General features: G+C 34.1%; 3 protein-coding genes across 3 annotated transcripts; 2 read left to right on the top strand and 1 right to left on the bottom strand.

Annotated features, from left to right (window-relative positions):
* The first annotated feature begins 708 nt into the window (after positions 1–708).
* On the top strand, positions 709–4,608 carry LOC120253413 (zinc finger CCCH domain-containing protein 13). The gene is made up of 4 exons (XM_039261757.1): positions 709–886; positions 3,000–3,264; positions 3,751–3,808; positions 3,894–4,608. The coding sequence occupies exons 1-4, from the start codon at positions 771–773 to the stop codon at positions 4,499–4,501; spliced, it is 1,047 nt and encodes a 348-aa protein (XP_039117691.1). The 5' UTR covers positions 709–770; the 3' UTR covers positions 4,502–4,608.
* Positions 4,609–5,666: 1,058 nt separating this feature from the next.
* On the top strand, positions 5,667–9,914 carry LOC120253392 (dual-specificity RNA methyltransferase RlmN). Its single transcript, XM_039261732.1, has 8 exons — positions 5,667–5,772; positions 5,889–6,051; positions 6,663–6,773; positions 6,975–7,109; positions 7,755–7,859; positions 8,128–8,297; positions 8,384–8,483; positions 9,311–9,914. The coding sequence occupies exons 1-8, from the start codon at positions 5,681–5,683 to the stop codon at positions 9,551–9,553; spliced, it is 1,119 nt and encodes a 372-aa protein (XP_039117666.1). The 5' UTR covers positions 5,667–5,680; the 3' UTR covers positions 9,554–9,914.
* A 5,742-nt stretch (positions 9,915–15,656) lies between these two features.
* LOC120253435 (U-box domain-containing protein 4-like) lies at positions 15,657–17,539 on the bottom strand. The gene is made up of 2 exons (XM_039261787.1): positions 15,950–17,539; positions 15,657–15,815 (listed from the first exon to the last, which is right to left on the bottom strand). The coding sequence occupies exons 1-2, from the start codon at positions 16,964–16,966 to the stop codon at positions 15,750–15,752; spliced, it is 1,083 nt and encodes a 360-aa protein (XP_039117721.1). The 5' UTR covers positions 16,967–17,539; the 3' UTR covers positions 15,657–15,749.
* Positions 17,540–22,773: the final 5,234 nt, after the last annotated feature.

The following is a 22,773-nucleotide window of genomic DNA, read 5'->3' as shown; positions in this document are numbered from 1 at the left end:
TGAGTAAACTACTCCTGAGTGGAGTGTTGTGGGGGTGAGAATATTTTAATCCAAATTAAACCTCTTTATATTTGAAAAATAAAATGGATTAAGTTTTTTCAAAATCCGTACCTCTTAATCGTTCTTAATCTTTGTGAAAACACCCATTTAAACAATAAAAAAATTATCGTACGGTAAACTACAAAACATATTTTATTTGTTTGGCAGCTTTAATTATAATAAATTTATATTTATAAATAACAACTATTGATATCTACATAATAATTATAGAAAATCGGGGCATAGTCCAGGACACCCGTATAGTCAACTCACAATGCATAAAAAGTTTATATGATGAACACTTTTCTTTTTTTTTTCAGGGTTACATAAAAGAATTTATCGTCAAAGATCTGCAAAGTTATTGTAACTGGTGTACTTCCGTATTTACTAGTCTTTTCATTAAAAATGTTTGTCGTTTTTATAAAAAAAAACATAATAATTATAACAGAGTTTAATCAAATGAGCTAAAGTATATTTTATTTTACTTATATAATTATTTTGCAAAATCTCTGTTTAAGGTTTTAAGCTCCGCTTGATTATTATCAAACTAAAACCTGGACTACCTCAGCCCTAATCATAGGCCCAGCCCATTAAAGCCCACATTCAAAACACGTGCCAGTACTCTCTCTCGCACGTGCCATTCGCGGCCCAATAAAGAACGAAGCCCTAGAGAAAGATGACTGCCGATAGAGCTCGCACTACTGCTCGTCGGAGAGGTCGAGGAGGCGGCCATGTCTCGCCGGGAACGGGAGCGCGATGGCCGGGACTCTCATAGCAAGCGCTTCCACTCGAGGTCCGAGAGGGAGCATAGGTCTGATAGGGATTCAAGGCCGGACAGAGGACCTAGGTTGTCTTTTCCATCTCTCGCGCATTGCTTTGATTGTTTGATGCTTGTTTATCTTTTCTGTTTTTTGAATGCTCTCTAGAATTTTGATCAATTTACTTGTTGAATGATGTTTTGTGTTTGTTTTTATTGGGCATTGTGTCATCTAGTTGGTGCAATTTGAAGTTGGATTTCAGGATTTCATCTGTGAAAGTTCACGGACTCTCTGTTGTTTGATTGCTTGTTTAATGTTAAGTTCTAAGATTTTTTTGATGAATTTACCTGTTGAAAGATGCTTAGTGTTTTTATGGAATTGTGTTATCTAGTTGGTGCTATTTGGAGTAGGTTTTCAGGATTTCACTTGTGAAAGTTCATGGACTGAGGGCTCCCTGTTCTGAACCATTTTAGATGGGGATTAGCACGAATATATATAATGCTGAATAGTTTCGAGGCATTATCTGTTGTCAAAGTTCTATTTTGTTGCGTGGAATGCGTTTAGCATCTAGCGGAGCCTGACTTCTGCATTTTGTGGCAAATATGAGGTTTATGAAAATGGTTTTGTGAGGAACCTTATTTTCTGGTTTGAAATCATGTTGATTGAAGTATATTTGCAGATATCCATGAAGAAATACAGTTCCTTAGCCTTAGGAGGTAGCCTTTGTAGCACTTGTAAACTGTGAGTGCCATCTGTGCTATTATGGGCTTCTTGCACATGTGTCTGAATTCTGAAGACAATCATACAGTTAAGATGCTCATTTGTTATGAAACACAAAGGAAACCAGTTGTCATTCTAGAGGAATAGTGTGATAATCACAATCAAATTGATCGGGGATAATAAAATCACTAGTAACACAATATATAGAATAAAAGGACTCGAATATCTATGTGGAAAATCCCAAAGTTGTGGAATTTCAGTGCCTTTGGGAGATATTAATATAGGAGATAAACCCTAACACAATTCAGGTCACAGCAACAATAATGCCATGTACCGGTTTCAGTTGCTGACAGCAAACATCTAAAGATGTTCAAGGGAAGATAAAGACTTCTCCTTTATCGTTCTTGGGTAAAATCTGGAGCTGGTTTCAAATTCCTCAATAAAAGGTAAGCAATTTTTTATCATAACTTCACTGAATGGAACGAACACTGACCTATTTAGTCTCCCAAAAGCACCTTACTGCTTGGTCATTCAGGCTCTCCACCAATCCATGGTGTTTAGTGTTCTTACATCTTCTCTTCTTTATTGCAACACCCTCTCCACCAATCCATGATGTTCTTAACTCTTCTTTTCCTTAACTGCAACCCTCCTCCTTAAAAGATTACTTTTTATTTCATGAATTTTGCTGAACCTCTTAGAAGATATTCATTGCACTGGAAATTCAAATTCAGAGCTAACTGAGATAAATAAACTCTTTTTAGAGACAAAGAACCACCTTTCTGTGCAGCCAGTCTTTTATTTAACTTCTCAATACACAAGTTTTCCTTCTTACTTAATTGCGGTTTAGAAAAGATAAGCTTAAAAGCATGTCCATTTACAATTTCAAGCACATTCTCTGTTTTCTCAGTTTTCTTTCAATTTATGCTGATTGTTGCCAATGAACTCTTGTCTGTAGTTCCCAAATAGGTCATTGCATAGGGTGATCTTCCAAGGAATTAGTTCTTTGATTGGTGACAATACAAAAAAGATGCCAGTTTTTTAAATGAAGATTTATAGTGCTATGAGATCACTCGTTTCCGGTGCAAACAGCATCAACTCAAATCTTTTCTACTTGAGTCCTCAAGCTTTGGGAGTTTTAAGGGGATCAAAATTAAATGAACATAGTCATATCTTTGTCAATCTCAAACACATAATTTACCTCTTTTGTGTTTGTATAACTTCTGTGGGATATTTGGACAATGCAAAGCACTCTAAACTCCATCTGTTAAATCATTGACCATCAACGCCTGTCAAGAGCTCCAAAAAAAAATCTACAGTAAGAAGCATCAAGCATTATGAATCTGTTTTATATACTTCCAAGTGTTTTGGGAATAATTGTAGTTTCTTTTTTGACAATTAAAGTTTAACAGTATTATATCCTTGGAATTCCAGTAAAATATGATTTTTTTTTAATAATATTTTCTGTATGCTTTTATTGTTCAGTCCTAAGAAGGTCAGAAGAGATGGCAAACCAGCAACTGAGAGAATACATGCCAGCGATAGCAATTTGGATACTGTAGGCTTGACTGATCCGGATCTAAAGCAGCATAGACGGTTGAAAGATCCCTTGCCACTTGAGGACCTAGCAACTGAGAAAAAGGCGGAGCCTGAAATTATGAAAAAGGTACCAGATAAAAATGTTGAGGAGCTATCTCACAAACATCTGTCTGACCCAGCTGAAATACCACGATCTAAGGGCTATTTTCAGGTTTCAAATCTTTCCTGATATGCTTATGTGAAGCAATTACATATCTGAAATGATATCTTGCCTTCTTAGTAGGGTTTACTGTGGCCTTTACATGCATGTTCAATTTTTGTGGTTTAACCTCCTTATGATATTTGACTTGGCTGTTGCCATGCATCTGAACTGGAGTTTTTAAACCTTGTGACCTTTGATGAATGTAGTCATTAGTTTTAATACTTACCTTTCTTCCAGGCTTCTTTAAAGTGTAGATGGCCTTCATCTGACACTTAAATTCTGATTGTTCAGATTGTTTCTTTGCTCCAGCTAATGCCCTTAAGTCATTGTAATGGTAACTGATGTTATATGGGTGTTACATTGCATTAACTATCATTATTGATTGCATGGAAATTATTATTGTTCTCCTGATGTAGCGGGATTCTTGTTCGGATCCGTGCTTGAAGTGCCTCAATGATTATAACAATCTTAGGCTGCCTATAAATGTATGTACAGCACGATGAGCGTGGCAGTGCTGGACATGGTGGTCGAACCTTCATCCATAAAGCTACTGGTGATCCCTAATAACATCAACTTCGCACCTTCTTTAGGTATATAAAATCCCCTTTGCCAGTGGCTCCTGTTTTTGCACATTTCAGATCATGGAAGGTGGAGTGAAAGGAAGGAGCAACCAATGGAAAGGGCTAGAGACAGAACAGACACCAAAGACACACAAAGGAAAGATGAGAAAGCTCCGTCTCGTGGAGACGATAAAAGTGTTTGGAGGCATGATGGGTTTTATGAATTGGAGACAGATGCACCGCCTGCCAGGAAAAGACCTGCATTTAGAGAGCAGAAAATGCCTGTAGAAACTGAGCCAGCTGCAGCTGAGATGAGTAAGCAGCCAGCACTAGATACTGGAATAAAAGAAGAAAGAGGTCATTACTCTCACGGGCTCGACAAACCGGGGAGACCTTATCCAAGAGTTGATGAAAGATATGCCAAGAGAGGGGATGGATCTTATTATCGAGAACAAAGGCCTGGATATCAGTCAAGAAGGGATAGGTATGGTGGTGGTGGTGGTGGTGGTGGCATGAGAGGAAGAGATCGGTTCAATGGACGGTATGCAGAGAGAAGAATGCAGTACCCCGGTGATGTTCAGCCGGAGAAATGGAAGCATGACCTGTTCGATGAGGCAAATAAGAGCCCGGCTCAGAAGAACGAAGAGGAGCAAATTGCAAAGGTAGAAGCGCTCTTGTTGTTGTAGTATTTACTAGACGAAGATTTATGTTTGCTGCTTAATATGTTTTGATTGGCCCTGATGTTTTCTTGTTCCAAAGTTCAAATGTTGGGTTTAAACTTGAGTTTTGTTTCTACTTAGTTGTCAGTGAAAAGCAACTCATCTCAGCTGAGTGTTTTCTGTTTGAGTGATCCTCAAGAGAACCTTATGAGGAGTATCACCTTGTGAGCGTGCTTTGTGTAAATTACTTATAATTTCATGAGGAAAGTAGTTTTTGGTCCCTTTTTTCTGCCAAACGGTGAATGTGCTAGTGATGTGGCTCTATATTGATAAAAAAATTGCTGTCATATCAAATTATTTACTAGTTGCATAAGTGTATGACTAGGTTATCAATTTTTTTTTAATAATTTAGATAAATCATCCTGCATAGTATACACTAAATCCTCAACTGTATTTTAGAAAAAAAAAATTGAACCCTTAATCTTCTGCGTTGAAGTTGAAAACGTTAGACATTATCGGGCATGGTGTTGACAAATGTATATTTATATCTTTTTTTTTTTAAATTTATTTATTAGGAATATAAAAATGATTTTATCATAGAGAAAACTATCATCCCTATCAGCTAGTTGTTATTTCATTTCATTCCGGTAGCTTGTTTGTTTTTCTTAAAAAAATAAAAATAAAAAAAATAAAAATAAAAAAAATAAAAATAAAAATAAACAGCTAAATTTCTAAAAAAATGTTAATAATACAATGGCGATAAAAGTTATCTGTTATTTTTAATATTTGAATTATTTGAATTTGAAATTTCTTATATAATTTGCTCCTTGATGTTTTTCTAGAAAAACCTCTATATGCAGCATAAATTTATATAAAATTTTTATAATTTTTGCCACTGATCAAAGTAAATATAATTTATTGTTAATTTGAACAAACCCTTATTATTGGTTGTTCTCCATTAAAAAAACTCTTCCAATAATCTTTCTTTTTCTTTTCTAAAATTACACTTCTCTTTTTTTTAAGAAATCATTCAAAAGGAGAAATTTGAAATGAATATTGGACTTAATTGCAAGAAAACCAAATTTAGGAGGGATTTCTAATTTCTTTGAATTAAGATAAATCATAAGGACTTTATTGAAAATTTAGACTAGAACTATATAAGGTAGCACAGCAGCACAGCCTCGAAGCTCTCCATCTTCTCCGGCAATGGCGATCCGCTCGGTTTTCGATGCTGGAGCTCTGAAAGCGGAGCTCGAGAGCGCCTCCATCAGCCCAAGCTTCATCCCGACCATCTGGAAGTACTCTCTTCCTCTCTTCTCTCTGTCTCATTGTCTCCTTGTCTGTCTCTGTCTCTATCTCTCTGGGCCTTTCGATCTAGACTCTTGAGCTTTGTGTTTTCTGAGATGATTTGTAGGTATGTGATTCAGAACCCGGAATGCGATCTCGATGACATCCCGTCGCTGCCGTCCAAAGCGTATCCCATTCTCCGATCCAAGTTCAGGGCCATGACCACCACCGTCACGTCGACCTCTGATTCCAAGGATCGGGTCACTACCAAGCTCCTCATCCGGCTTCAGGTTTATCTTTGTCTTTGCTTTGTTTTAGAATGATTTTTAATTCTGCGTGTCTGGTTTTTCTAGGGTTTTGCTTTATGTGATTTTGAGCTCGAGTTGTTTTTTTTTTATTAATTTTAATTTTTTAGAATTGAGATAAATTAATTATTTGGTGTTATGAATTTGTTGTGTTGTCTTGGAATTGGAAGTCATTAGGAAATGGTCACTGAATTTTTGTGGTTTGCTTAATATGTATGCAAATTAACAATATATATGAGGAGTGGTAATTTAATCTTAGATGACGCATTGGAAATTTGTTCTCTAGGTATTATGGAATAAGATGTCTTTATTTTGTGTATGAACTTTTTGCTAATTGTGGACCACTACTACCTGACTACTGTTGGAATCACAGTCCTTTCTTATCGTGTTTATTTTCTTGATGAATAGGTTGTTCTTAAATTATGGTAAAAGCATTTTTTTTTAATCATATATGCTCAAATCATTTTCATCGTGTATATCATTATATCAGCGTGTAAGTACACTGAATGATGAGGGTGCCTCCTAGTTCTAGTTTATGTTCCTGTACAGAAAGAAAATTTCTTATACACATGCTTAATAAAAAATTTTATCATCAGAATGGCTCTTCTGTTGAAGCTGTGATTATGAGGTATGATACACGACTAGGTAAATATGATGGCAAGCCTCGTCTTGGCGGTCCAAGATCAACTTTGTGTGTCTCATCCCAGGTATTGTTTGTTATGCAACATATTATTTAATACTTTTGTGTATATGCCGATATGGGGGAGCATCCTAAACCAAATTTATTGGAGGAAACTTCTTTACAACTGAAAACTTAATTTTTCTTTTGCATTTTTGTATGCGGTGCTCTGAATTATGTCACCAGTCTTCAGATCATCCTATTGCTTGTTTGCATTGTTTTCTTTCAGGTTGGTTGCAAGATGGGATGCAAATTCTGTGCAACTGGGACTATGGGTTTCAAAAGCAATCTTTCATCTGGTGAAATTGTTGAACAGCTGGTCCATGCAAACCGCATTTCACACATACGAAATGTTGTATTCATGGTATATGCCAAGCAAGTGAAGTTTAGGCAAACTTAGGCCCTGTTGAGGTTTACTTTTGCTGCAATGGCCATTGTAAAATGTTATCTGGTTTTTTGTTTATGTCAATCTGTCTTTTGGCGTCTTTTGATTCTTCTTGATAAAGTTATAGATTGACCACAATGCCCTTACTGATGCCTTTCATTAGATCAGCTAACTGTCAAGTAAAATCACCTGCTTAGAGAGTCTGAATATTTATTGTTTCAGCAAAATGGTGTGCGTAAGGCTCATACTGAGATGCTTCATTTGTTGGTTATAAATCTGTTTATTAGCATATAGCTCAAGTATATATCTTTTTATCTGACTCCAGTAGACAGAGACTAGGGACCCTGACCCTGAGGGAAGTGCTTTACTAGGTTAGCCATAGAACCACGCCTTTTTAACACAGCCTCATAGAATTTTGAATTTTTTTCATTTTCTTTTATTTAGATATTCATGCACCTATGTTACTATTGGATGATTTGGCTGTTGTTGTCAATAGACTATGAGTTTCATATTATTTATTTTTAGGCATTATATGTTTGTGTTCAATTATTTGTATAACATCAAAGTCAATATATATAGTATATATAAAGGCTGAGGCTGTTTATATATTATGGGAAAATGCAGGGAATGGGGGAGCCATTAAATAACTACACAGCTTTAGTGGAAGCAATTCAGGCTATGTTAGGATTTCCATTTCAGCTATCAGCCAAAAGAATTACAGTTTCAACTGTAAGTATTATAAACTGATAACACCATATTTATGGGAGAAGTGCATGTATCAGTTGTTTCTACCTTTGGTTCTTTGCATACTGTTTCCACTTTGTTTCTCAACATAATTCTTTACTATATTGTTATTGGAAATGCCTATGTCCTATACTATTCTTGCACATAAGAATTCAGGCTAGAAAGCCATAGGCGGAAACTTTATTGAACTGCACACATCTAGCTTCTGTGAACGTCATCAGCCTGGTTTGAAATTGGGATTTATTGTATTTAGGTTGGGATCATCCATGCCATCAACAAGCTCCATGATGACCTCCCAAATGTGAACCTTGCGGTTTCATTGCATGCACCCGATCAGGACGTCCGATGTCAAATTATGCCAGCAGCACGAGCATTTCCCCTTGCTAGGCTAATAGATGCAATGCGAGCCTATCAGAATAAGAGGTTATTGATGAGATTAACACCCTTATTCAACTTATTTATGAATAATCAATTCATCCATAAGATACTGACCTTGATTTTGATAATAGTGGACAGAAGATCTTTATTGAGTATATCATGCTTGATGGAGTGAATGATCAGGACCAGCATGCTCACCAGCTTGGCAAGTTACTGGAAAAGCTCAAATCGGTGCGCTATAATTTTTATGTGGTTAAAGAATTGACAACATCTTATTTGTTAACCTATAGTTATGCAATGCCTGACAATTTACATTGTACATATATTCCAGACGAAAATTCTCTCTCCAGTCTTTTAGGAAATAAAAGTATCTTATAATTGCGTCATGACAATGATTAGGGTGCAACTGCTCCATTTGGGAGATAATTTTAGTGAACAAATGAGAAATTTTTAGTTGTCATAACAATTATATCTGAAGATCTGGAGGTTGAAATGTTCTCAGAGACTTATCTCTGCATGTTTGATCATTTACTTTAGTTTATTTCTGTGTGAATCTTAAGGAATCCCAAAATCAAGAGATAGGCTGGGATACTTTGATGGTAGAAAGTATTGGCATTCAGTTGATGTTCAACATTGGTCCAAGTTACATTTTGAATGGGAATGTAGTGGTGTAATGAGCTAGGTGAATATAAATTTTTTTAGTCTTGAATCAGTTTGCACTAACCCAATTGTGGCCATTATTATGACTTACGGTTTCATTTAATCTAATTATGAAGTTTTCTGTCGCGAGCATCATAGATAGTAGCTAAAACATCTTCATTATCATCCAGAATATAAACTTAGCGGTTTTTGTGGACTGGCCATTTACTTATTGCCAGACTCCTTTATTGCATATGTGCATGCATTTATAGTTCATGCTATGGTTTGTAAAACGAATTAGATGCCTGATATGATAAGCATTTGAAGCAAATTTGGATGTTGACCTCCTTTTTTCTTTCTCTTTGGAGTCTTGCTGCCAGATGCTATACCTATTTATTTATTTTTTTTTACTAAAGCAGGTAGTCAATTTGATACCATTTAACCCAATCGGCACTACAAGTGGTTTTAAGACTAGCAGTGAACAGAATGTCAAGAGTTTCCAGAGGATTCTGAGAGGTGTCTACAATGTTCGAACAACAGTAAGACAAGAGATGGGTCAGGATATAAGTGGTGCTTGTGGCCAGCTGGTTGTGAACCTTTCAGAACAGAGATCAGCAGGTGGTGCAAGTCTTTTGACTGACATTGAAGATCTCCATATTTGATCTTGCTTTATTGAGCCTTAAGCTAAATCAGAAGACTTTTCTCTGTCTTCATACATAGAAGCAATAGCATCTTTGGTCATAGTGGTGTATGCAAGGTTTCAGGCTATCTTTTTGTATGCTAAACTGTATAGAATCCTCACACTCTCTTAAGAAACAGAGTGCAAATTTTGGTTCTGGAGATTAGCCTTAATATGAACTCGTGTATTCTGCATTAGGCGCCTCGACCGTGAACTCTAAAAAGGTTTTGAACAGGGCTGATGTCGATGTACTGGTTGAATTTTGCACTGAGATCTTTGTCCAAATGGACTGTGTTGCAGTAACACCATAGGTCCAAAATAGAAGTAAGGTTTTAATTTTTTTAGTGGCTACATGCGCAATTTCCTTGGGTTTTCTTCCATTTACTGCAAATTCAGCTGCTAACAAAACTAATGATGAATTTGTGCATCTTATTGTAGTGCCTTAGAATCTGTCATTATTTTGTGGAAAATTTTTGGCTCTTTATGTCTCATGAGAAATGGAGAAAGAATGGATCAAAACATTACAGCAACCAATGCATCTATCCAAGGTAATGTTCCAAACTTTTTTCCAGTAAATAATATTTCCATTATGCTCAATGGAGTCAGGCCATAGAAAAATAAGACTTCTTTAATGTGCTTGAGATCATGCTGCAATTTTTTATATAATTTGATCAGCATGCGATTCATTTTGATTCTATACCATAATAACCTTCTTGTCGGTAAAGTTGACCTTCACTCATCGCTTGGCATTGAATAATGTGTGGTTCAGAATGTCTGCTTTATCTTTTAGAGCTTAGAAAAAGTTTGATTTTATTTCATAATGTTCTCACCTATGCAGATAATAATACCTCGACCTTATTCTAACAGAAAAAAGTTTGATTCTACAACTGACAACTGCCCTATTATCAGCATGCCCTATGGTCAAAATTCTGACATTCTAGGCTTTAGTTCAGTATTTGGCATTGAATAATGCGTGGTTCATAATGTCTGTTTTATTTTTTAGGGCTTAGAAACTTATTTAATAATTTCTCATATATACAGAGAAGAATGCTTTGACCTTATTATAACTGGAAAAGTTTGATTCTACAACTTAGACCTTCCCTATTATTAGCATCCTTTTGGTCAAATTTCTGACATTCTAGACTTGAAATTCAGTACCAGAATTCTTTAATTCCATCAGAAAAAACAAGTAATAGCCGCCCTCCAGCCTTGTCTTGATACATTACTTCTGACCTCTTAATTATTCTTAATCATCTTTGCAACACTTTGTAGAAGAAGATGACATATAAAACGGTTAGATGCCCTCAGATTATATGAAGTATCTGTTGATGCTTTTCTCACCATTTCATCTACTTTAATTCCTCATGATACTATAGAAATGAAAGGTGGAACTTTTATTATCTAATATTTCATTAAATGAAGATAATTAATCAGATAAGTAAATTTACTAGACAAAATGCTATATCTTTATTACACCTAACACAAAGTGGATCCCACCAGAGGCCGTAAGCTTGAAAAGGACTAGTATGTATCAATTCCAAAGGCAAAAAATATCCAAGGAAAGTACAAATTTTCTAGATTATCATTAGTTATTAATTCTTTGCATGCTATGCATGGCCACACTAAATAATTTTTTGTGCCTTTATCATGTTTACTTACTCTCATACTTTTCACTCTTCCAAGTCTAAACAATTAAAAACTTGATGGACGGCTTCAACTTGAATCAAATTGTTGCTTACCAAGCTTGGGTTAAAGAATGATGTGAGTATCTTGATAATGATTTTGATTACATTACCTAATTTGTTTTTCAAAGTCCCCGGAGACTTATGAGAGTGACCTACGGATAGTGGCTTAACGACTAACAATAGACTATGAGAAGATATATGGAGACTATGAGAAGATATATGGAGAAGGACGTTTAAGCATATGGTTGGTGTGTTTGTAGTATATATTTAAGGTAGAATAATCTATTTAGTCTTTTCAATATAGTTAATTTATCTCTTTAGTCTCTTTAATATAATTTGTCTTTAGGTGGTTTTTTTATTTTAATATTTAAAAACTGTAAGTCCCTCCTAATATAATTTGTCTTCTACGAGGGATTTGCATTTTAAATATTAAAATAGAGGGATTTTAAAGGGACAAATTATATTTGAGAGATTAAAAGGACAAATTGATTATATTAAAAAGACTAAATAGGATATTGTACATATATTTAACTATATAATAAGTGGAGAATAATAGAGATCTTATAAGTGCCATTTCAGTTAATACAATAAAATATGAATATTAATATTAATATATAAGTTTTTATACTGGATGAAGTTTAATTGACTCTAGTAAAGTTTTATATATGATCATGTTTTGTATGATTTTTTTTTTATGCTTAGTTAAACAAAGACAGTTTTATGTTTTAGGGTTCTGGTTTTTGAAATTTTATTTATTCACATATATTCTCTTAGTTTAATATAGCTTAAAAAAAATAGGAGAACATGTATAAAACTAATCATAGATTCATTTTAAAATTATTCACAATAATTCTAATGAAAGGCCACAATATGAACCACATCCTTTAAAAAAGAAAAAAGAAAGCCAAAAAAACATAGGGGCATAAATAATTTTACAGATTCTTTTTGTAGCAAATCTTTAAGAAGATATGTAATGAGGAAAGGAGACAAAGACATCTTTCCTCAGGATTTTTCTGGCTCCAAAAGGGTCCCCTTCTTCATTATACCTGACATATACCACAAGTTTGCAACTCTTTAGGGCTAAGTTTCACCCCACACTACTACATCATAATAAATTTTCCTCATCTTTTATTTTTATAAAAAAAAAAAAAGAAAAAAAGAAAAAGAACTGTTCTTTTTTTTTTCTCTTCATCCAAGTCCTCTCCAGCTGACCAGAATCTGATTCAAAAGTTGTTTCTTGATTTGTCCTCAAGCAAACTTTATTATTCTTTTTTAGTCCTGTGGCCCGGTTTTGTGACAAGTTGGTTAGTTCGGATCAAGTCAAGTCTCTCGTTTATTGGTTTATATTTACTTACGTACAAACTTGACCTTGGCCTAGTTTTTCTTCCTTATTAATTTCTTGTCGTTTTTCATTTGAAAGGTAATTATTATTTTTATTTTTATTTTTATTTTTTCATATCGTTGTGATGTTTGTGCACATTGCTTTTTATTCAAATCATTTATTGTACATATGATATTTTTAAGATAAGACGTGGTCTTGTACCTCTTAAGATATAATGGTTATCATTTATTTGAGAAGTTTAATTTGCAGGAATAAAATTACTTTATTTATATATATATACACAAATATAAATATGACTTATTTTATATTTCTAAAACCAAATATTTTTTATAAGGTCCTCTTGATTATAAATCAAATTCCAAGTGATTTTTAGTTAAGCCTCTTTTTTGTAATAATAGCTCTATTTAAAAATTTTTAAGAAATCCAAAAATTCCTCAGTTTTCTAGAAATTCTCATAAGCAATATTTGGTGAAAACACATTTATTTTTATTCAACTGAGGAATTTTCTTTGGAATCGTATGTGCACCTAGAGGCTTTTTGTGAGTTTTGATTCCTTCTAAAAAAACTAGTAAATTTTCGGAAAACCGGAGGGTAGAAAACTTATACGCATTTATCAACGACTTTTGATCAATTGCAGATCGGGCTCAGATAGGGCGATTCGTTTTGGGAGATCCGGATCGAATCTCACGTCGCAGGTGACGTGGGTCGAGTCTTCGCTCCCATACGTGCACGCCCATTGGTTCTGGTGTTTGTCGTCGTTCTAAAAAAATAAAATAAAATAAAAACTCATATGTACTCAATTTTTGTTTTTATTTTCTATTTTTGAAAAAAATCAGTGACTATTTCAATAGTGTCATAATAGTAGTATGAGCAGTGATTGAACTGATGGAGATGTGTATGGAAGCATTATACTTGGCTTTTTATTAAATTAATAAAAAGAAAGAAACAAGAGGAAAAACAGTGCACGAGGGAGGACTTTGAAGGGCTTTCATATTCATTGAAGCACAAGCTCCACAAAATGCGCTAACAGCTCTTTCAATGCTTCCTCCTTTTCATTTCCAGCACACTCGCAGTGCCTTTACTTTTCCGTTTAGATTATGACCTATATATAAAAAATAAATTTTAAAAAGAAAATTTTCAACCACAAGAGATATTTTTATTCTATTTTCACTAGAAAATTTTTAAGCACAGTAGATATTTTTATTCTATTTTCACTCGGGTATTTTTTTTTGGGGAAAGTGTCATTTTCTTTAAGGCGTTTATTTCACTATAAGTCAGGGGAAGTCAGGAAATTGGGAAAATGTCACTTCCCTTAAGTGGCGGAAGTGATATCACTTTCAGAAATTCTGATGTTCATTTGTCAGAAAGTGAGAATGAAACCAAAGGATTTAGGTGTTGGATGAAGTTTTATGAGTTCAAAAAAGACTTTAGAAGTAAAAGAAAGTTAGTTTTTATAGATTGACTCATTTTCCTCCACTTCAGTAAAAAAATATTGAAGTGAGCTTAGTTCAAAATCCCTTTCAGTCGGAAGTAGGGGAAGTGACATTTTTCCCATTTCAGCATAAATAAACATCAAAAGTGGGGGAAGTCAGACCACTTCCCCCATTTTTCCTATAATGAATGCCCAAGTGAGGGAAGTGATATTACTTCAAATATTTATGGTCTTCATTTGTTAGAAAGTAAGAATATAATCGTAGAATTTAAGTGTTGGATGGAGTTTTATGAATTTAAAAAAAACTTTGGAAGTAAAAAAAAGTGAGTTTTTATAGATTTACTCATTTTTTTTATTTCATTAAAAAAAAAATATATATACTGAGTGAATTTTGCTCAAAATTCACTTTACAGCATGTAAAAATAACATTTTTCCACTTCACCATAAATGAACATTAGAAAGGGAGAAGTCAAACCAAATTCTCTCATATCTCCTTCCCTCCAAATGAACTCCCCTAATTTTCCTTAGATTATACACATCCTTAGGATGATGGGGAAATAGCAAGCGTTGACTGCCATACTTTCCATTGATAGGATAATTAAAATATAGCCGTTTAGAGTTTTTGGAAATTATTATAATTGAAAAAAAGAAACGATTTATCAAAAACATGATACACGAGGAATAAAATTAGGAGAGACATTAGTGGGACAAAAAATAAATTAAGTTGACCTAAGTGGAATGTGTTTGAAGTGATGCCTAGCACTAACTTGAAGAAACCATGAAGTTTTACTTTTTTTTTTAAGCTTTTATACATCTGAGTCACTGAAGCATTACTGGTTTGTAAAACCTTTCTTTATTTTATTTTATTTTTATTTTTCTTTTTACCAATGCGTCACTGTAGTAATGAACCACCACTAACTGGTTCTAATTTAACTTGAGTCTTGAGTCACTTACCTCTTCATCAGTGCTTCCATTAATGGATGTTGAAATCCTACTTGTTTTATTAGGAATGTTTCATTGCATTGAATTTATTGCAAGTACAACCTCATTTTTCAAATTTTATCAAAATATTCTAAATTTTGTCCTACAGAACTCGTATTAAAAATAAAAAGTTGAAATAAAAGAGAATTATATATATATATATATATAGACACACACATACTTACATATATAGGATTTGAATCATGTTTACACTATAATGATTAATTCAATTTTTTTATAAAAATCAATAATTATAAAATGAAAAAAAATAATCTTGTATTGGGATTAGCCGGATTTTTAGAAAAAGACATACAAATATCTAAAAAAAAAAATAAAAATAAAAAAACAATAAAACAAACGAGACTATTCTTAGGAATATATATATATATATATATATATATATTAATCCGAAAAGCAAATCATAATAATGTTTAGAGCAAATTCAAACAAATACTGATGTATAAGCAGGCATTGCATATGACAAAGTTATGTCTTTCAAACTTTTGAAGTTTGAATCATTCATTAGCTACTAGTTAACTCTAACACCTCACCAAATCTTTTTTCTTTTTCTTCTTTTTTTCTTAAAGCAATCTATCCTATCTTCAAACCAAACCCACATTTTATAATCACAACCCCACCCAAAAAGGTCATTCAACTAGCGCTAGGCATGTACACTCACTCGCGAAACTAATGTACAGTTCTTTCAAACAAACCACACGTGTCAACTCCCCATTCGTCCTCAATCATCCACCACCCTTCCAGCCGCCGTCCTCGGCTGTCTCAGTAGCTCTATCAGCTTCTCCGCCTGTTAATCCCCCAAATTAATCACAATTAACAACAACTAATCACTGAACAGAGACCCTAATTACTTACCGTCATCGCCGTTTAATATATTAACAGAGAGAGAGAGAGAGAGAAAGAGAGAAGGGTATTTCCGACCTTTTGCTTGGCGCGTGTGGTGCCGGATTGAGAGAGCGCGACGAGCGGCGGAATGGCTCCCTCGCGGACGACGAGCGCTCGGTAAGCTCCGGCGCCGGCACCGTTAATGGAGCCATCGCATATCTCGAGCAACGTGGAGGCGGCGATCTCCTTCTGGCGCTGAGTGCCGATCTCAACGACCTCGACGAGGACCGGAATCCCACCCTCCTCCACCGCCGCCGCCCGGCCCACCTCCTCCGTCGCCACTCGGCCGAGCACGCACCCAGCCTTATCCACCATCCCCCCCTCCGTCTCCGCCATCATCTCCAGCAACGGCCTGACGATCCCCGCCTCCACCGCCCGGATCTTGTTCTCTTTCACCGAGCACAGCGCGTAGAGCGCCGTCGCCGCGTCCTTCTTTGCCCTAGCCCCGCCGGATTCCAACATGGAGACAAGCGGCGGTATCGCACCAGACCGCGCGATGGCGGTCTTAAGGGCATCGGAATAGGAAAGCCGAAGAAGCGCACAAGCAGCGTTCTCCCGCGCTGCAGAGGACGCCGATCGGAGAGCTCGAACCAAGGGTTTGATCGCCCCCGCCGCCGCGATGATGTCCTTGTTCTCCTCGAGCAGCGAGAGGTTAAGGATCGCGGTAACGCCATGCTCCTGAAGAAGCGGATCAGAGCTAGAAAGAAGAGCCACAAGAGGCCGCACCGCGCCGGCGCGCGCGATCCTCAACCTATTCTCCGAGCTATGCTTCGCCAACAACCGGATCTCCATGGCGGCGCCGCGCTGCGCCTCGACTGTAGCGCTGGGAGACTCCAGCTCAGCGATCAACAAACGTAGATCATCCTCTGAGTAATCACCAGCGGAGAAAGGAACAAGAAGCCGGAGAGCCGCGCCACCACCACCACCAGCTGACGGCGAGAACTCACCGGAGTGATCGGAATTACAATCACTGAACGCGCCGGAGGAGTCACCGCCGGCGTCCGGTAAGCTTCGGCCCATATAACGGTACGTTCCCGAGATCTCCGTTTCCATTCTCCCGTTTCTATTAATCGGGAATAACTCGGCGATTAATTAGTTTCTCTCGAAACGAAACGAAACGAGTGGGGGTGAGAAGCCGTGGGTTAATAATAATAAAACGAACAAAAGCGAGGGAGGGGTTCGCGGGGATGGTTGACACGTGCGATGGGTCAGGGCCGCGTACGGTATCTGAGTGGGGGTGCGCACGTGGGCGGAGCCGACGCGTGTGGATCTCGAAAAGAGAAAGCCTCGCATGCTATTGTTTTTTTTTTAAAAAAAAAGCTTTCCTAAGTGGTATTACGTGAGCTTGGACACGTATGCTTTAGGATTCGTGCACTCGTTGGATTGAGGTACTCTTTTTTTTTTTTAAGAGTTCGTTAAAGAGATGGAGTGTGTGGCTGTGTGAGTGGAAACTGGAAAGGGTGCTTTGCCGCTGTTGGTCGGAATGATTGGTGGTTTTCAGGCCATGTCTACATCTTGAGTAGCAGTGTGGTGAAGTGTGTGGCTCTGGGTTTCGGTTTGATATCTTTGAATTCAAATGGTCTTTAGATCTAGATCCATCTGGTCGGAGGGTCCGGTAAATTTTTTTTTTTTTTTTGGGCAGGAAACCAAATTATAACAATTTTTTTATTTTAAGATCAAAACTCCAATTTGAATCAAAATTATTACGTAATTTTATATTTTGCTCTTTTTTTTAATGATACAAATATTGAAAATTTTTTTTGTAAGAATATACATGATACATTGTCTGTGTGCAATTTTATTTATTGACAGAGAGTTTTCAATTTCGGATCATCGAAAATAGACTGAATTCTCTTGGATAATCATTTAGTGAAATAAAATTAAAATTATGTAACTATTTTGATTCAAATTAAAATTTAAATCTAAATAAATAAAATCATAGTCTAGAGTCCAATAAAAAAAAAATTTATCATCGTTGAACTGAACCAGATTCCTCTTCTAATGCTATGATATGTCTTTATTTGGCGGATGGGAGTGGTATAGAACTATGTTGAAGTTTGGAAGTGCTGAAATTTCACTTTCATGGAAGGTCACATTGTTTTCAGTATGTGATGCACTGGTGCTTATAGAGTTTGGTGGATTTGATAAACAGGTTCAGTAGGTTTATCACATTGGTTATTGGGTAAAATAAAATATTGAGATTTATAGGTGAAAGTTCACAATCAATTCTTGAACCTTGCTTTTAAATGTCAGAAGTTTGATTTTGGAATAAAAACAGTTCTTTTTAATTATGAGCTAAATGGAAATTGGTGTTTTAGGTTGTTGATTGAAAGGGTGGTTGTTTATTTGTCTATTTGATTAATATATAATTTAATTAAGATGTTGCCGGGGAAAAATAGATGATATATTTATGTAGACTAAAATTCCATAGGGTCAATTTTTATTTTATTAAAAATTAAAATAAATATATGGGTATAATTTGGACATCTAAATAAACATTCTCATAGATTATACACATTTATACCTCAATTAAGATTTTTTTATATATAAGTTATCATTTTAGGCCTTTAGTGATAAGATTAAAAAAAATGTATTAGCTTAGGTTGATTTGAGTGGTAAAGATTTGCTCTGCTTAAACAAGTAATTTCAAATTTAAATTTTTTTATATATAAAAATAATTATCAGGAGAAATTTATTTTTAATGAAGTTACCAATAACTCATTCGCACTCTTCCTCAGAGTGAAATAAATAAATTAGCTAATATTTTGTAAAAATCTTGTATTAAAACTAGAACACACATCAGGAATACATAATATATATTTAATTAATGTTGATCAACGTTTAAAAAAAAATAATTAACAATAAGAATTATGTGCGCATTATCCATCTGAGTCAAATCTACTTTGGTATTGCTAGCATGATTGTGACTTTTCACTCTCTTTGAATACTTACATTAACGGATATCAAGATAGGGTTTGCTTTGGAAGCAGGATAAAAATAATAGTTACAAGGGTTTGTCAATGAAACACTATTTCTTTATTTCCCAAGCCTTGCCTTGAGAGGAAGAAAAATCAAACTCACTAGTACTCAGCTTAAGTTCATCTTAATTGAGTTGGGAGTGAAAGAGTTTAGTCTACTTACTGTTTCATTACATAACATAATTATTATGTTCTTTATAAAATTTTTATGATATGTGAAAAACTTACTTAGATTTATGGCTTAAGAGAATAAATGAAGACTAGCTTGATCATGTAACCTACATCAGTATAAACTTATTAGTAACCTTACATATTTTATTATCCTTGATGTACTTTTATTTAATTATTATGGACCCAGTAATTTAATTAGTTGATTCATTTTTAGCTATTGTTCCTATCTTATGCATCAATTCAAGTGACCTAGATATTTTAAAATTAATTATATACATATCCTAAGTGAGACAAAAAAAGAAAAAGTTTTATAATTTATATAAATATATGCTAGCTATTTTGATTTTCTCATTAGTTTATCAATGGGTAATTAATAACAAGTTTGGTTTTTATTGGTAACAATAAAATTAGGTTAGTTGCCATATATTTAATATGTTGATTAGCATCTTAACATTGGATTTATATTCTTGTTTGATATTGACAAATAGATATTGTTTGCTACACTAGAAACAAATTAAGCATTTATTTAGGTTTCCTTTATAATCTTGTGGTGACCGAATAACCGGGATTTATGCCAAAATTTTTGTCTTATTTGCATGCTTCGTCATCTCTTAATTGAACTATATATAATCCGGAAGATTTGTTTTTATTATTTATTTAAAGCTATATAAAAAAATAATAATAAGAGTTACTTAGTTACAAGTTAGCTGATGTGCTTAAACATGCTTAATTAGGCTGTCTTTAGTGGCATCAATATAACAAGCCTTTCATTTTATACATAATAAAACTTTATAAAATGCTAATTAATATTAATTTTTTCTTGGATTGGATCTAAAACATTAATATCTTTGGTGCTTGCTCTTCACATGATACTACTCCATTATTTTAACTTAATGGAGCCATTTTGATTCTATGAAGTCAATTGAGCCACATGGACAATAAGACAAAAATTAAGAACCATTCTAGCCTTATGAAATTTTTAAATGTAATTACAGCATGATATATTATAAAAACAACAATTGTTTACATTAGATACAAATGAGTTTAGATTATCACATATATAATGGGAAAATAATGATAATTTATTCTTCTTTTTCTAAAATAAATATTGAAGGTCTGATTCTCTCCCAATTTAAATGTTGAGAATGTATGGTTTATTCATATTTATTTATTTATTTATTTATACAAAAAATTTAAGTTAGTGTAATGTTTTAGTTGAGCCGCGTTATATGAATGAGTAAAATGCTTTTGCTTGGTTTATTAATTAATTAATTAATTAATTTATTATTATATTTGTATTAAAATTAATTTTTTTATAAAATATATTATATATATATAACCAAAAAATTTATAGTCCATTGACATTGGTTCTTCTGTGAAAGGTAAATGTAAAACATTTAAGTGTTTCAAGTTCAAATCTCGTTGAATATGATGGTGATCATAAAACTCTAATTTTGGATTTGGATTTGTAACTCATATCTTATGCCATTGATAAGAGCACGCATTACTGAATGTTGAATTTTTTATTTATGCGCATGTTCCTTTTTAATACTAATGACGCTTGTCAAAAGAAAAAAAAAAATTATATACACCTTACACTGGATGTCAAGTTGTTAGTGGAATCTATGTCATAGTTTGAATGACATTGAAATAAATACATTGTTTTTAATGTGCATGCAAACACGTAACATTTATTTCTTAAATCTACGCGGTTTGCACTTTGTTCTCTGAAAATATTTATTTTTTTTAAATAAAACAGTTATTATTATTATTATTTAATAGCTAGCAAAGATGCTAAAAGCCAAATTGGTCAATGGAGGGCTTTAGATGGCCCATATTCTTTGAAGGTTCTAAAGTCATATAGCTCATTTTAGCCACTTCTTTTGAATACTATATACCACATGTCCAACATGCCCAAAACCAACTTGTATACAAAATCTCGTCCTTTTGAAAATCATTTCTTCTTGCATTACTTAAAGGATAATCTTATCTTTAAAATATTTACAGAGCCAAAGTTAGTTAATTGACCCTACTATATATTAAATTAATCAAAGGGAGATATATATATATAATCATATATATGGCAATGCTTAGTAGTGTATAAGAGCAAGGATTAATGAGTTTTTATTTCAGAAGAATAAACAAGTTAATAGTTTATTTTTAAACTAAAAGTTAACCATAAGAAACTATGGGCTAGCCAGCTGGTAATTATATGTGTTGTGTGAGGAATACTTTTCATTTTTTCCGTAATTGGTGTATTTTGATACTCATTTATTTTTTGTTTTGTCGTTTATAAATTATCAAAATAATAATAATAATAATAATCATAAGCTTAATAAAAGTTTTATTTTTTTAATAAGCTAATCTTAAATCATTTGGATCAATATTAATAAAAGATTTATTTTAATCTCAATACTAATTACAATTTTACAAGAAAATTAACACTTCCATTTATGATCAGAAGCAAATGGAACCCAGCTATTATGTCAAAGTCTATGAATACCAACTATGGAAATTTTTACACATTTAATAGAAATTTATTCCCATACGGAATTCAAGGTTGACCCCTCATGAACCCTTGACATCCAACCCACCCAATGTAAACCCACCATAAATTAATAACATTCATTTAATTTCCATCAATTATAATTATTTCACAACCAAACATAATAGCATAATTAAATCTCAAATTCCCAAAAACTAATCTCAAATCCAAATTTTTTCAAACTTAAAACTCCTAATATTTCATTTTCTTCTCAACTCAAAAATTAATATTCAACACTGTAACGACTTCTTCACACATATAACACCACAAAAATAATAATAATAATAATAATAAATCAAATTACCTAATCTCAATCAAAACCATTTGGCGGCCAAAGTTTTTGAAATCTATGTCCTAATAATAACAAGGACAATAAGGACAAATAAATTAATAAATAATATATATATATATAACTCATAATTATCCAAAGCCACCGTCTTCCCACCTATATATATATATATATATATATATACCCTTCAATATATCAACAAACACTTCAAATTAAAGACTTGTTAGAGAGAAAAAGAGAGAGAGAGAGAGAGAGAGAGAGAGAAACAAAGATAGAAAGAGAGGAAATGGAGGGGTTGATACCATTTATAATACACGCCTTCAAGAAGAGCAAGGAGAGGAGCAAGTACCGTTGTTTATCGCCGGGGAGTGGTAGCCAACGTGGCATGATGCCGGACTGGTCGCAGGAGGGTTCGTCCAAACACCGGCGCACCCAATCCGACATGCCCCCGAGAAATATCGGATCCGACTTCGTGTTTTCGGATCGGCATCTTCAACCCGACCCGCTTGCTTCCTTCTCCAAGAGCTCTTCGCTTGCCAGAGCGGATCCGCTGAAGTTTCGGGCTTGAAGATGGGCTTATCGGATCCGGGTTTTCTTGGTGCTTGTTGTTGTTGTTTTTTTTTTAAAAAATTTTTTTAAATTTTTTATGGGTTGAAGAAATGTATATTTTATTTTATTTTTCATTTGGTTGATTAATTGTTGAAGAATATTTATTTTAAATATTTTAATTTAGGGGAAAAGTAGGACTCATTGGTGATTGGTTTGAGGAATAAATTAAGGATGATGGTGAATTAATTGGAAAGTGTGTATTTTAAGGAATTTTTTTTTGTGCATATGAAAATATTAGAGTTTTAAGAATGGATGCAAATTTTTTTTT

Source organism: Dioscorea cayenensis, unplaced genomic scaffold (assembly GCF_009730915.1).
Source record: "Dioscorea cayenensis subsp. rotundata cultivar TDr96_F1 unplaced genomic scaffold, TDr96_F1_v2_PseudoChromosome.rev07_lg8_w22 25.fasta BLBR01000075.1, whole genome shotgun sequence".
NCBI classification, from domain to species: domain Eukaryota; kingdom Viridiplantae; phylum Streptophyta; class Magnoliopsida; order Dioscoreales; family Dioscoreaceae; genus Dioscorea; species Dioscorea cayenensis.
This window is presented reverse-complemented; position numbering and strand designations above follow the sequence as displayed.